The 15,745-nt window shown below is 32.6% G+C and overlaps 1 protein-coding gene across 1 annotated transcript; it reads left to right on the top strand.

Moving 5' to 3' along the window:
- Positions 1-8,923: 8,923 nt before the first annotated feature.
- On the top strand, positions 8,924-15,288 carry LOC122588775 (probable arabinosyltransferase ARAD2). Its single transcript, XM_043760970.1, has 3 exons — positions 8,924-10,179; positions 11,553-11,806; positions 14,591-15,288. The coding sequence occupies exons 1-3, from the start codon at positions 9,528-9,530 to the stop codon at positions 15,140-15,142; spliced, it is 1,458 nt and encodes a 485-aa protein (XP_043616905.1). The 5' UTR covers positions 8,924-9,527; the 3' UTR covers positions 15,143-15,288.
- Positions 15,289-15,745: the final 457 nt, after the last annotated feature.

The raw sequence follows: 15,745 nt of genomic DNA, 5'->3' as shown, positions 1-15,745 counted from the left end.
CTTTAGTGGATAGCGGGTATTATACCCAAAAAAATTATAAAAGAAAACGTGGCTAGGGGAAGGGATATCCAGCCACAATTTCTATTTGGGATCAATACTTCTATTCTCTTCTTCTCTACAATCTTCTTCATTTTAATCTTCTTTTCATATTATTACAATAAATCAAATTAATCAATCAATCATTCAAGTGAATAACAACCATCAATAATCCTCAATAAACAAAATTGAAAAGCTAGGGTTTGTGTAAGAGAAGGTGGTGGCTGAATTTTTCAAAAAGAAAGGAAGAAGAATTGGAATTTTTATAATTGTTTGATTTCTCTTTGAGGTAAGGAATTCCCCATAATTGTTGAATTATAAATTAGGGTTTTTATTATTGAAATTAGGGTTCTTAAATATTGAAATTGGGATTTGGTTATATTTGGGGATTTTGATGAACCCTAATGAGAATTTAAAAAGGAAGAATTTTGGGGTAATGAAATAAGTCTTTATGGTAAGACTTCATAGTGATAAACTATGTATTTTTGGTGTTTGGCTAGAATTAAATTATGAAATTTATTATGGAACTTATGAAGAAAGATCTTGTGTAGCCAAACACCATAGTGATTGAGGTCATGGTGAATTTAGTTAGATGATTGCGAATTAAATGAGTTTATAAAACTCATAGCTAAACAATATATATTGTGTAGGTGGTGAAGAGCATCTTGTTAAGTCTAGTAGCCATATTGTGCATAGTAGCCAAGTAGAGCCTAATAACCAAAATCAAGGTGAGTGCATATTTATATGTTCATAGTGTTGTTATATGGAGGACATAGGTAGGTAAATTCCTATGACCCAATTGTGTTTTGAATTTGTGTAAGACTAGTAGAAGATAATGTACCTACTAGCATATATTGAGTGTAAGACTAGTAGATGATGAGATACCTACTAGCATATATTGATTTTGTGTTAGACTGATAGATGATGAGATACCTACTAGCATATATCATTGGCCAAGTAGAATATACATGATCATGAATTGTTTGTCGTTGTCTTGATTGTTGAATGAATGGTTCAAGTTGTTTATATGTATTTAAATTGATATAGCTATAATGATCATACATATATGCATTCACTAAGCTTTATTGCTTATATTTTAGTTGTTTAAATTTTATAGGAAGTGGTAGTAGCAAAAGCAAGGAGGTGATTGAAAGAAGTTAGAGTTGAAGGTTTAGCTCTCAAAAGGTTGGCATCTTGGATAATTGTGGTAGTTGATCCCTTCTTGACCATGTTGGCTCTTGATACTTACTCCTTTGTTAAACAAGTCAATTTGGTATAAAACTTTTGTAAATGTCCAGCTTTTGGGTTCTTTGAATTATATATGGTTATCTAAATAACTAGTAGGTCAATGATTCGGGTAAATGACCCGTTTCGTTGTACTTGGTTAACCCATTAGTGGGTTATACAATGATTTTGGTAACAAAGATGTGTATGAGTAGAAATTTTGATGTCAAATGTTTGGTTGAAAAATGGAAGGTTGTTTTGATGAATGTAGAATTGATGTATATGTTGAGTCATAGGTTGAAATCTGATTTTTGAAGAAAAGTGATGTGCAGAACTCTTCCACTGCGCCGTAGTGGAGACTTTTGGTCAATCTGGGCCGTAATTTTCCACTGCGCCGCAGTGGGAAGTGCCAACCCCACTGTGCCGCAGTGGGGATCCACTGTAAAAAAAAATTACAGTTTTCAATTAAAAGAGTTTTGGTTCTTACATATACATACCCGAACACGACCCTAGCTTTATTGCGAGCCAAAGATCCTGAGAAATTTTCCTTCGATTGAAAATTAGTATATAAACATGGAAAAAAAATTTAATTCAAAAGTAAGGAAAAACAAATAGAAACATAGACATATATAAATGTACTTCCCATTATAGCTGGATTGAGATTACCTAAAGTTAATATCAACTTTATATGTAAAGTTGATGGATGTGGACCATTAGATTAAAATCAATGGTTAAGATTAAAAGGTCATTTTTGAATCTTAACCTTTGATATTAATTCAATGGTTAAGATTATCCTAACTTTACCTATAAAGTTACTATAACTTTAGGGAATCTCAATCCATTATAACTTAGTAGTTAAGCACCAGCTTTATATGCTGGAGATCTCGAGTTCGAGAAATGGGAAAGACATTTAAAGGATTTTCACAAATAACGTCCTCCAGTGAACCAGGTTTGAGTCCTGCAGAGGGGGCAGGGTTTTACCCCAATTAAATGTCGTGCCTTCGGGCGGTTTAGTTGGGGTTTCTCCTCCTACTAGGTATTGAGGGTGAGGGGGCTCTCTAACGCGGACCCGGTTAAGACAATGTAAGCTACATTCCCTGTTGCGAACAAATGATCAACACCTTTAAAAAAAATACCTATATAAAATCACAATGAGATTATGAGAATCTTTATGCGAATTTGATAATCTCGTAAAGCTTTCACAAATGAATATCGTAGAGATTTTGCAAGATCTCATAGAGATTAAGCAGAAGAATCGTATTGCGATTCTCGTGATCACATTGCAATTCTATAGAATCTAATTGCGATTTTGATGTTCTCATTGCGATTTTGAAGATCTCATTGCAGATTTTAAAGATCTCATTCGATTTTGTCAGTTTATTGCTATTTTGTTGACTATTTCGTGAAAATCTAATAAAACTTGACCAATTTGGTATAATTGCAATGAAAATTAACTAATGATGCGATTTTCTTTATTTAAAATGATCAAATTGCTCTAAATGAAACCCCCTTTTAAGAAAAATTTATAAGAAATTACCAAATTTGCCTTTAATTGATACAGTAAACATGTATTTTATAAATTTACACTCTAAATTTTAATCTTTTAAAATATTTCCATTACCATGTTTACTTCAATTTTATTTACATCAACTTACACTACTTGACGCTGTCACCACCATCAGCAGACCGTCGTTGCTACCATAGTCACCGCATTGCTAGTTTGCTATATATGTTTGTCCTCAAATTTTTTATTTTTATTTTAATCTATGCTTTTTTCAATTCATTTAGTAAAATACCTTTCGTATATAATTACATTATTTAATTTAATTATTGATTTTTATAGCTATAACTAACATATTACAATTTTTAATCTTGAAGAATAATACCGACTTACAGAGTAATAATTTTTTTTATTATTATATTGCAGCATTTTGTTTTAATATTATTAGCATAGTACCTGCGTAATGCGGCGGTATTTGTGGCTGTGACAGTGTGGTAGTAGGGGACGACCGTTGGTAGTGGAGGCGGGGTCGAGTGAGGTATAGATATTTTAAAAGGATTAATAGAGATATTTTAATAGTAAATGATTTGATAGTATAATATAATTATTAAAAGGTATTTTAGACATTTCTCTCTAGGTAATTTTCCTATTCTTTTTATAATCTCTATCTTTATCTCTACTACATTATAAAACATTTGTTTCCTCCATTTTTTCAACTTTAAGTTATTAAAAAAATCCCAAAATACCCCTATCACTTATTCATAATTTAAAATATTTATATCTATTATATCTATAAATCTATATTACATTATAAAGGAGGACAACCTTTATTCAAATTCTCAAAAAATGATTTGAAGTACCTAACATACTCATCTTCTTTATTAACTAATTTAAACGTTTTTATCAAATATATCTATAATACCCTTAAATCTCAACGACTCATTTTTTTGTTCTCTCCTCAAATCTCAACTACTCATTTTTTCCCCACTCCTCTATAAATCATTTTATGAGTGTTCGATATACTTTCGATAAATTTTTAAATCCGACGGCGGAGCCCGTACGGCTAAAACATTTGGCTATCACACTTTATGACTTATCACCTCCTATTACCTATCACCCCACCATCTCACCACTGCAACATGCAGGTACTTTCTCTCGTACCCTTAGAAGAATTCTCAAACACTCATTTTTTTTCCTTCTTAAATCTTAACCACTCATTTATCTCTCTCCTCCATAAATTATTTTATTCCTTTAATTTATTTAAAATCTTTTCTCTCAATAACCGTACATCGATAAATTATAAAAATTATATGGGTGTTCTTAAAATTTCATGCTCTTTCATTACAGGTGTCATTCGATATACTTTCGACGATTTTTATAACCGAGGGCTGAGCCCAGACGGCTAAGACATTTGGCTATCACACTCTATGATCTATCATGCTTTATGACTTATCACTCTCAGTCTCTCACCATCTCATCACCACAACGTGCGGATACTTTCTCTCGTATAAATAGATAGATATTAATATATTATCACAATCACTTTTTGTAACACCATGCTTTATAAAAGTGTGAATTTCAAAAAAAATTTTGACTTTAAACATAACACTGTTAATAAAATGCGGAAGCGACTTTTAAAAATCCCAACTGATTCCTAACGGAACCAATAAAACATTATGAATGTCTTAAAAAGGTGTTACCAACCAGTATCATCACAATAATGTAAATGAAATCCACAATCAATCTCAATAAAACAGTCAACATAATAAAGGCCAAAAGGGCTAGATAAATAAGTCTACTTAAATAATGCAACTACCGGTAACTAAAGCCAACGTCCAAATGCTCCAATAATAGCTACCCATCTCACTAGCAAGCTACCAGCCACTGATCAATGCCTAACCTGAGGGCACAACACATTTTCCCAATACAAGTGTTAGTTATTTAAGCTGAGTAAGATAACAGGTTAGTATAAATAAAAGGATTGCCAATTAAAACACTTTGATAAATCAACTCACGTATATATAAAGGCATAAACAACAATACAACATAAACTGCAAAATAAGGATTATCAAATCCTATAATGTGCCTAGCAATCCGCTATAATCACCACCATTCACATAACTGCTTAAGCTGCATAAATCACCAAAAGGTTATACTATAATAAACTACAAAAAAGTTGTGTGAGGCGGCTGAATAGCCAAATATGGAACCTCACACCCGACTTGATGGGTAAACCTTACGGTGGTCCATCTATGTCGTTATGGATAGGCATAACCAAATCAATGAGTATTCTGTTAACACTAGGTGGTCAACCACGACACCCGAAATACTCTAAACACCAGGTTGTATTCACAAGAGAACATGATCAGTGTCCCAAGTGACGCCATAGCACACTCCGCCTAAATAGACGTCATGTGGGTTAATCTTAACTCTTACACCAATGCTCGAGACTTTCACCAAAAGATATATTAAAAATATATCACACCAATATCTACATAATATTTTAGGGCCCTTAAACGTGCATATGATATGACAACCTAAATCATGTCTAGTGTACTATGTGTACAAGTCCACATAAATCTTTTACCACACAATTAACAAACTACATATATCAACAATACGGCATTAAACTCATTTCTACCCAAACATGCTTTAATAATACCCAATAAACCTCCCATATATATCCCACACTTAACATATGCATGAGATAGTTGAAACAACATAAAAGGGGAGTTTACTTATTAAAACTAAGTTTTGTTGTGTCCCCAGGTGTCAAAAGTAAGTTATCTTACCTTTTAAGAGATACATAACCCACGAATAAGAATAGTTTATCAAACTTGTTATGTATTTCGGACAACCTATAAATGATCGATAATTATAATAAGTCAAACAAGTCGGACTAAACAAATAATACACAGTGTCCTAATTAAGTGTCACCAACTATAAACATATGACCCTTACTGATATAGAAATATTTAATGCTAACTAGTCTTGAAAATGACCAAACCACTTTATTATTATTATAATCAAACTAACATGACACAATTGATTTTTCCTATCTTTTTCTTACCCTAGGAGCAAGAAAAGAAGACCCATGTCCATTTTTTTTTCTTTAAACCTCTAGATAAAACAAAATAATGGTTTTACCCCACCATTTGACATCAAAGCAAGTATCCCAAAACCACAAAACTATATTGACAATATTATTACCTTTAGAACGTGACTACACCACAAACAAGTCTTTTTATTCCTAATATGTATTTCGTAAAATGCATAAAGTAAGTTGCAGACACTTTTTTTTTTATCTTCTGTTGATCCCTACCTCGATAAATTATACATTTTTATAGGACACAAATAATACTACTAGTTTGAATAAAGTAATGGACAAAATCAAGATTATCTCCTCTTTTTTTTTTTCTTTTGGCCGTTGCATTCTAGAAAACATAGATTTTTATGACATACATTAATTTATTAATATTTGTTACGTAAGATATCATAAATAGAACAGAATGATGATTTCGATTCTTAATCTCTTTAATGCAGAAACAATAAAAAGGCTTTAATATGAATAAAAATATTTTCGGTTCTATCAATATATAAACAAAATATCAAATCCATTCCTTACTTCTTGATTGTGACCACAAGTATGTATTTTTGCTATTCGAAAAGATGCAGAAAAGATCAAACAAAACAATTATACTTATATCTCAGTCGCTTAATTCTATACATATACTTGGAAAAGACAAAACCTTTCTTACTTTGTTTGCTAGGCCACGACTGAAACACAACAGATACTTCTGCGCACAAAATCCCAGAAACCACAAGGACTTTTTGCTTTACTCTTGTTCTCTCTATTTTGTTATTTTCGACGGCAAATAGGGATATTAGTTCTCTATTTGGGTTAATGATATAAGAATATGGTTTAGTAGGTTTCTTAGGTCGGTATAAATTTTTATTCAATTAACACCCTTGTCAATTTAATTAACCCAAACAACACCTCAAATAATCTCATTTAAACCATTTAATATTAATTTTTCATTATAGGGAATACATACCACGCTAACAAGCATTAAAGATAATCATTTATCGACACTTATAATAATCACACTAAATGGGAACACCTACCCAAATTTATCCACATAAACACATAATAATTAACACCATAATTATTCACCTAAAATATAAGGTCACCTAACGATAGGTCAACACTGACTAGCAGTCAAAGTCAAGAAAATGAATAGAAGATTTCGGGGTGTTACACTTTTGATACTACAATAAGTCGATAACCACTCACGAGTAGCACAATATTTGCTTATCCTATGTTTGAGAAGGTTAATAAAATAATACGTACTAATACACAGTCGGTGCCTCGGTGGAGATTTTCTCTTTTCTTTATTTACCGTGTGCAAAATTCTCACAATGTGTTTAGCACCGCCAACTACCTATGTATGTGTGGATCTATCAGTCGATAAATTAGATTAACAGAAGATTCCATTCTTGTACTCCAACGGCGATCATGTAAGCTGACTTGTATTATATCAACAGATCTGATTACCTTTTTTAATTCGACTGTTTTTTTTTTATTATTTTTTTTTTTGTTTTGTGTTTCCTGGATTAGGTTTATTGAGACACCAAGTATTATCGTTCATTTTAATTTTATATATTTGTTTGCCGTGAGCGATCCCGTCCCCACGGACCTCATTTCCCAAGTCCCCAAGTATTGTGTGCCTGAACTTTGTGCGTTGGTCCTTTGAGAATGGGTTGGTTCCAGGTGGACTATTTTTGGGTTCATTTGTGATATATACCTTAAGAAAAGACGAAACTGTGTTGCATCCGAGTTAGCGTAGAAAAGCAAGTAGTAGAAACGTCACGCAGGCATAGCATACTTGTTAAGACGAAACTATGTTGCATAGCCCATTGTTTTTTTCCCCTTCATTAGGTTGTCTAGCCAAAAGTATATTCTTGTTTATGTACTAGTAAAATTTGAACCTCGCGTTGCGGGGTCTCAATTGTTTTATTGAAACAGTTACGTTATTTTAGTGTATTGCGTTGAATCTTCAACCACTTAGTTAAAGATCATTCTGTTATGAATATGTTTGTTTAAAAGTGTGTAAAAAAAAATAACTCATATTAGACACCCGAACGTGATGTGGTATGACAAGAATATGAATATATTAGTTGAGAATCAAGCGTATGTAACATAGCAAAATGCAAGTAGTAGTACGGGTCTTGCCACAAAAAAAGATTGTATGACTTAAAGGGAAAAAGTGTGAAAACTACCGCGCTACGGGCTTAAACTATCATATTTGCATTTAGAAAATGCTTAATGTTTTAAAAAAGTGGTGCCTAAAGATGTGGTTAATAAGGAATAAGTAACACATGACAAAAAAGTTGATAAAAATTAAAATAGAAAACATGTGTAATTTATGTGTCAACAATTGAATGAATTAGACATATTTGTGAGCATCTTTTTTAGGCCAATCTATCATTACATTATTGCTACGTTTTGTTATATGCTATTTATAAATCCAAAAATCTCATACGAAATCTTTAAAATCTTATATTAAAAAAAACTTACACGATCATACAATCATGTTTATGTTTATTCTAAAAAATAAACAAAAGAAAAAAAAGTTAAGAAAAAAGGTCAAAAATCCAAAGCAAAACCAAAAGCCCAATAAGAAAATATTTAAAAAAAATAAATGAAAATAAGTATATAAAAAACAAAATATTACAACAAAAATAGTAAAGAAATTGTTAAAATAGATCATAAGTTAAAAAAAAGTTGAAAACCAAAATGATATAAATAAACAAATGCTTAAAAAAAAGTTAAAAGTAATATAATATTATAAAATAAAATAAAAATAAATGGAAAAAAAAAAATTCAAAGGAATCCAAATAAAACAAAACTTATACTGTATATACTAATTGAATAAAATCTAAAGTTCAAGGTTTTATATGTAACAATTAAAGGGTAAAAAATGTAAATATTAAAATACAAAAGAAACTTTATTTAAAAAGTTGAAGGGGAGTTTCGAACCAAAGGCCTCCACTTCAATAAGCAAGAGCTTTGCAAACGTTAGACTTATACAAAAAAAAAAAAAAGCACATAAACACGATCATTGTTATTATTGTAATGTAATATGCAACTACTAAATATATTAGTTTTAAACAATAGGATACGTAAGAACACAAAGCTGGGTGATAATGGGAATCACATTTTTTTCGTTGGGCAGTTTCTACTCTTATCCCAGTTAACATTTTTATTATTCTATCTTGTTAAATTCCCTCACTCCATCTCTAATTCTCTATGATTAAATCACGATCCAATATCCACCCAAAATCTCAAATCAGACATCTCCGTCCAAACCTATCGTTGTTTGCTGACCAAAACAGAAAATTGAATGACGATATTCACTTGTTTCCAAGACAACCACCAAAAACATTACAAACAAAAGATAGAAGGAAGAAATAGACATGTGGGAATAATATGATGTTGAGCACAAAGAATTAGTTTTTTGATGGGTCTGTGTAAACAAGCACAAAAAATTAGGTTTTTATTTTAATTTTTCTTTGATTTTGTTCTTGTCGCATAAGAAGGGCCAAAGGAATTGTAATAGTGTGAAACCATTAACAATAGTAAGCAGATCATCCAACAATTTTTTGTGTGTTTCTGTCTATCTGTTATCGTTTTAATTTGTTGAAATTCGGATGCAAAATAGTTTTTTCATTTAATATATGTCATAGTGTTGGAGCTAAGAGCAGCATGGCCCCCAAGCACAACACCAGCAACAAAGCTTTTACATGCTCGGTCTCTACATTGTTCTTGTCAATATCCGCCATATTTACCCTTATACTCCTCCTTTTTCTTTTATCCTATCACACATCCAAATTATCGTGTAACAAGGCTTACAGTTCCACCGACTTACTTAATAACAACGCCATTAGCAATTCAATTAATGTATATGTTTCAGAATTACCTAGATCACTCAACTATGGTCTTTTAGACAAATATTGGTCTCTTTCCCATGATTCAAGACTGGGTAGTGAAGTAGACAACCAAATCAGATCCACTGGTTCCTGGAATAATAATAAAAAGATCCCCCTTTATCCAGAAAGCCCGTTGATCAAACAATATAGTGCCGAGTACTGGATCATGGGTGATCTGATAACTCCACAAGAGCTAAGAACTACATCTTTTGCTAGGCGGGTTTTTGCTCCTGAAAGGGCAGATGTCATTTTCGTCCCTTTCTTTGCGACAATCAGTGCTGAGTTGCAGCTTGGTACCGCCAAAGGGGTTTTCAGAAAGAAGGCAGGGAATGAGGATTATTCAAGGCAGAGGGAAGTCTTGGACTTTGTTAAAGGGACTGAGGCATGGAAACGTTCTGGTGGCAGAGACCATGTCTTTGTTCTTACTGGTAATTCACTTCCTCCCTTGTTATTATGAATTTTTGGATACCAGGTATCTTTATGTTTGATGCGTCACGTAGCAAGTACAAGTTCAGATCTTTCTTTTCTTGAAGATGGTGTTAAGTGTAATATTGCTTGACCAAAGATAATTCATTTGTTAGCATTATATGGGCTATCTGAATGATATTTTATATCTGTTTGCTTCTCAAACGTTGTTAGGAATTTTGTTTATTTTCAATGGAATGAGATGATGGGTCATGGGATGACACTGTGAGACTGGAAATTTACGTGCTCAGAAAATATAATTGAAATTGTGAAAAGCAGTTTCCATAAAGCTCGCTCATGTATTGCACTCAATCATCAGGTTGAGTATAATTAGAATTTCAGATCTGTGTAGTTGGAGGATAAAGGAGAAAACGGATGGGTAATATGAGGTAATGATCTGGTCTCCTTGTTGGCATAAAGTAGATTTTAATCCCACCCCCCTTTTACTCACATGGTGATAGAAATTATGAGCATTAGGTTCTGAATAATTATGATATCAACATTAAGGTTGGAGGTGTGCTACCAACTGGGATAGAGTATAACACTGTTAAAATCTGGAATAACACTCCTTGATGACTTTCAAAGTCAGTGGGGAACATCGCGAGTGGTTTCTGTCGAGGTTCATCAAACGATCATCATAATTATGTGGAAGAAGCAAAGATTATAGCAAAGTGTGAATAATTTGGTTATAAAAGTATAAATTTAAGAAATCAGTATACTATATTTTAAACCAAAAGGCCTTTAGCCTAGCAGTATTGGGTGTCTTCCATCAACCAATAGTTTCTCAATTCATGTCTCATTTGAGACAATTGGAGTAAATAACAGGTGGTTAGAAGTGCAAGTCTTTGTCTTTAAAAAAAAGTATACTTTATATCAAGGAGTTTAACAAAAGTAAGAAAAAGAAACATGTGTTTCTGAAAAACAAATTATTTTTGTTTATTGACTTTTCTTAGGTTGATAGTCATTTCTGTAATTTTCTATGAAAACAACAAATATGCGTGGAAATGTGGACTATGGAGTAAATGAGTGGATGCAGAACTAGCCGTTCATTCAACTAGGGGGGGAAACCGACCATTTATGTTGATAATACAGATTGAGTAAACTATAGGTTGCAAAGGGAATGTTTATTTATTGGATTTATGTTGTATTCTCTAATGATTTTGCATGCTATTAGAAGTTCAAGATTGCATGCTAAAAGTAAAATCTTGAATTAAAACCTTGTAACAATCGACTTTGTGGCTCATTATCTGTTCACCTCTTATTTCATCTTAATAAATGAAACATAAATATGTCTGGATTCTCTGGTTATGTTAAAACTTGAAGCTTTCTTTGGCAGACCCTGTTGCAATGTCACATGTTAGAGACGAGATAGCTCCTGCCATTCTGCTCGTTGTTGATTTTGGTGGGTGGTACAGGGTTGACTCAAAAGCTTCTAACGGCAATACTTCTGATATGATACAACATACCCAGGTATCAGTACTTAAAGATGTTATCGTGCCCTATACGTATATGCTACCCAGGGTGCACATATGGGAAAACCAGAAACGCGAAACTCTTCTTTATTTCAAAGGAGCTAAGCATCGTCATCGGGTAAGCATTTAAAGTTTCCCATGTTCATGGAAAAATGTTATTTTAACAAAAGTTAGTTATATGGCTACTCTGCTTCATCCTGTAATAATCTTTTCTCACATACGTTCCAACAAAACGATAGATAAAACATGGGCTTGTATGGGTGTTCATTGGGACAAAACCAGACTAAACTGGAAGCGGAAACTAAAGAATAATGTAATTGATCTTGATAGTTTGGAAATTTGAAATATAGAGCAATGTCGTTTCAAGTATAAAAAATGAATAATTTTAGAAAAAAACTTGTTCATTTCCTGACCATCACAGAATTGGTTTTTCAAAATATCCTGAACCGAGGATTGATCCGAACTGTTTTTACCAATAAGTACTAGTGTAGCAACTTATGAGTTGTGGGCAGGTTGAGTAACGAATCAAACCTGGTGTTTATTATGTGCGGGAGGAACTCAGGTTGGGTGGGTGCTGACGTATTGACTCTAGTTGTTCATTTTATTAAGTGTCTAAATACTTAATGAATCATATATAGGATTACTGTAATTTTTTAATTAAAACTAGCTTTTGTGCCCGGGCTTCGCCCCGGGACACATAGCGATATGTAAAATGTACACTAATAAGCATTTCAAGGTAAAAAAGGTATATAACGAACAATAAAAAGTATTGCAAAAGAATATTTATAAGCTAACTTGCTTGTTATAACGGAAACGACGCTTTATAGTGATATATTCGCCCTCAAAACAAAACTTAAAAACCCTTAAAAGTCAGTATACAAATAAATCTCCGGCGTTGCCCGGGGTTGTATTTTTTGTGTTTTTCTTGTGAGATTTGTGCGAATTCTAAAGACAGAAACGGAAACATACACATTACATTAAACGCACCATCAACGTAGTATAGGGGATGTAGTTGTTTACCTTCCAAAATGAAATGCATACGTGAATTAGTATATGTTAATGATTACGTGAAACCCTATTGGAAAACGAAAAAAGTATCAATATTTTTTTATTCAAAATATCGGTTATCGGTTTATTATCGGCCGACCCCCGATAAGAGATAAATAGAAAATATCGGGGATATATCGGGGATATATCGGATACTCTAATATGTAAAGGAATTTATCTAAAATTTATATATATACCAACAATATATACAATTTGTAATGCAATACATCAATAATTAGAATATAAAACTATAAAAAGGAAAATAATTACAATTAAAGTTTCGAAATTTAAGTATCTATAGACTATATTCAAAAGGGAAAAACGGTAGTAAAGAAAGTAATTACAATTTACAACTAGAAATTAAAAGATTATCAAATATTAACTCAAAATTTAAAGAATCAATTAAAAATTATCTAGAAAAAATTGAATTAAAGAAAGTAATAAACCCTAATATTTGATAAAAACCCTAAAAAAAAATTTGACCCTAAAAAAATTTGACCAAATTTTTTTTGACCAATAAGTGCCGAGTTTGACCGAAATTTGACCTAAACAATAAATTGTCCGATAAGTCATTTTTCTTATCGGTGAAGGGCCGATAACCGATATATCGCCGATATATCGGCCGATAAATCCGATATTTACAAAACTGACATTTTCATATACGTAGGTTACAAACTATAAATGATAAAGACTATTTGTGATATATATTTGTATGTTTACACCTTCACATCACCGCCACTACTAACTTCCCTCATGAGTCCATCTGTCCACATTGAAAATATAAAAATTAGACCTTTACTTCATCACCACAAAAGCCTTACCATATCTTGGTTCGTGTTCACCGATATATCTCTTTCTTTCATTTTTTCATTTTCTTCATAGCCTCCAAGTCCATTTTTCATAAAAGAACTAATATAACCGTTTCTGTATTCTTCTTCTACACTTGACAAAAACCTTGTTTGGTTTTTGTATTCACCTTTTTTTACATAAATTCGGTAGATTCCAGTTTTTACCATTTTCAATTGCAATTTGTTGCCTTTTTTGTGTAGGTAAAGTTACAAGTTTATTGAATACCTCATGTTTTATGTTTAAATTTTGTATTTTGAATATTTGGAAATACATGAATGGAAAGATTTGGCCGGAAGTTTCGGCGGTGTTGATGAACTCTTGTGCTTCGTAACATTGTTAAGGTCTAAGGACTTTTATTTTAAGAGTTTAAAAGTATAGGGATTAGTTTTGAAAGAAATTATGGGGGCACGAAAGAAGAAGAAATGGCCAGCAGAAACGACAAAAAAAAAATATTAAGAAAAAGGTGGTTTGTGAGATGCATGGAAACCCTCGCACGGGTTTTAAATATATATAGAGAATGCCTCGTGAAAGACAGAATTACACCAATCGTCTCAACTGAGACTTGAACCCCAACCTCATGGTTGATGGGTCACACCTAGTACTGCTACGGCAAATGCCCTTTGGTATTGTCTTGTTGAAATATGAAGTTAGTTATTCATGAATAAAACAATTTTAGAACACTGAACATTTGGATACACGCCTGGCAACTGTTGACCAATCAAAACTAGTCCATCTGTCCGGTTTAGATTTTAGCTTTTGTTTTTCTGTATTACCAGCTAATACTAAAGTTCAACCCGAGTTGACTTATAATCAGTCAAATACTACCCGAATTGGTGAGTTTCCATATATTTGAGCTGATATTGTCATCAATGACCAAACATGACCAAAGGATTTGTTAATTATCCAAGAATTATTTGATGCAATAGCAATATCACAAACATTCTAAAGTTCATCTAGCCTCCTAAATTTTAGTTTCTCTAGTTATTGACCATGTTTAATTCTGTAGGGTGGTTTGATACGAGAAAAGTTATGGGACTTGTTGATCAATGAGCCTAAAGTTATTATGGAAGAAGGGTTCCCGAATGCAACTGGAATAGAACAATCAATTAAAGGAATGAGAACTTCAGAATTCTGTTTACATCCGGCAGGTGATACTCCAACTTCATGTCGTCTTTTCGACGCCATCCAAAGTCTTTGTATACCTGTTATTATCAGTGACAACATCGAGCTGCCATTTGAAGGCACCATTGACTACACAAAATTCTCCATATTTGTGGCCGTGAGTGAGGCACTACAACCCAATTGGCTTGTGAATCATCTCAGAAACTTTACTGATAAGCAGAAAAGTAAGTTAAGGCAAAACATGGGCCAGGTTCAGTCTATGTTTGAATATGATAATGGTCATCCAGGTGGTATTGGCCCAATCCCAATTGATGGTGCAGTAAACCATATATGGAGGAAGGTTCACCAAAAGTTACCGATGATTAAAGAAACTATTGTACGAGAAAGGAGAAAACCGCCGAATGCATCCATCCAACGTCGTTGTCAGTGTACTTGAATGATGAAGTTTGTAAGAAATATACATTTGTTTACTCGTGTATTATAGTATTATAATTGTTCAATTCATCAATCCTACCGTATGTTAGGATAACTATTTGCTTAATTTGGCTTACTTTGAGTAATAACAAAATAGGCGTTCTGAAAGTTGGATCACTGAGGCAGGAGGCAAATTGGGTGTGTTTGACAACGTGTTTAAGAGAATTGATATCTTTCACCTCAGGTAAATCATGACATATGTAGAACGAAAAGATTAACAGAGACAAAATGGATGGAATTGATATTCCTTCTTTCACCTCATGTTCTAAAATGTGAAGAATGGAAAGATTGAGTTGTCTTCATATACATCCATCATTAAAATACAAACGATGTAAACAGACGAGGATAATGGGAAATTTGTCTTTTGATATCCATCACGTACGATTTCCGAACTTCATTAGTTGTTTCCGTTTATACTAAAATCATTAAATTATAGATATATATTTCATGTATATGGATGCACCAAAATCTTTTCACAATTCCATTATGGCTGCAAGTGGTTTTACACAATTTGATTATGAATGCATCAAAAGTTTTGCAAAATTCCAGCATGAATGCACCAAAC

Source organism: Erigeron canadensis, chromosome 2 (assembly GCF_010389155.1).
Source record: "Erigeron canadensis isolate Cc75 chromosome 2, C_canadensis_v1, whole genome shotgun sequence".
Taxonomy (NCBI): Eukaryota; Viridiplantae; Streptophyta; class Magnoliopsida; order Asterales; family Asteraceae; genus Erigeron; species Erigeron canadensis.
The sequence above is the reverse complement of the archived record's forward strand: the minus strand, read 5'-3'. Positions and strand labels throughout refer to the sequence as shown.

Bases quoted from the DNA above. Each gene is read 5' to 3' on its own strand.
- LOC122588775 (XM_043760970.1), top strand. From the start codon at position 9,528: ATGGCCCCCAAGCACAACACCAGCAACAAAGCTTTTACATGCTCGGTC. The intron at 10,180-11,552 runs GTAATTCACTTC...TTTCTTTGGCAG, and splicing joins CCATGTCTTTGTTCTTACTG to ACCCTGTTGCAATGTCACAT. The intron at 11,807-14,590 runs GTAAGCATTTAA...TTAATTCTGTAG, and splicing joins GAGCTAAGCATCGTCATCGG to GGTGGTTTGATACGAGAAAA.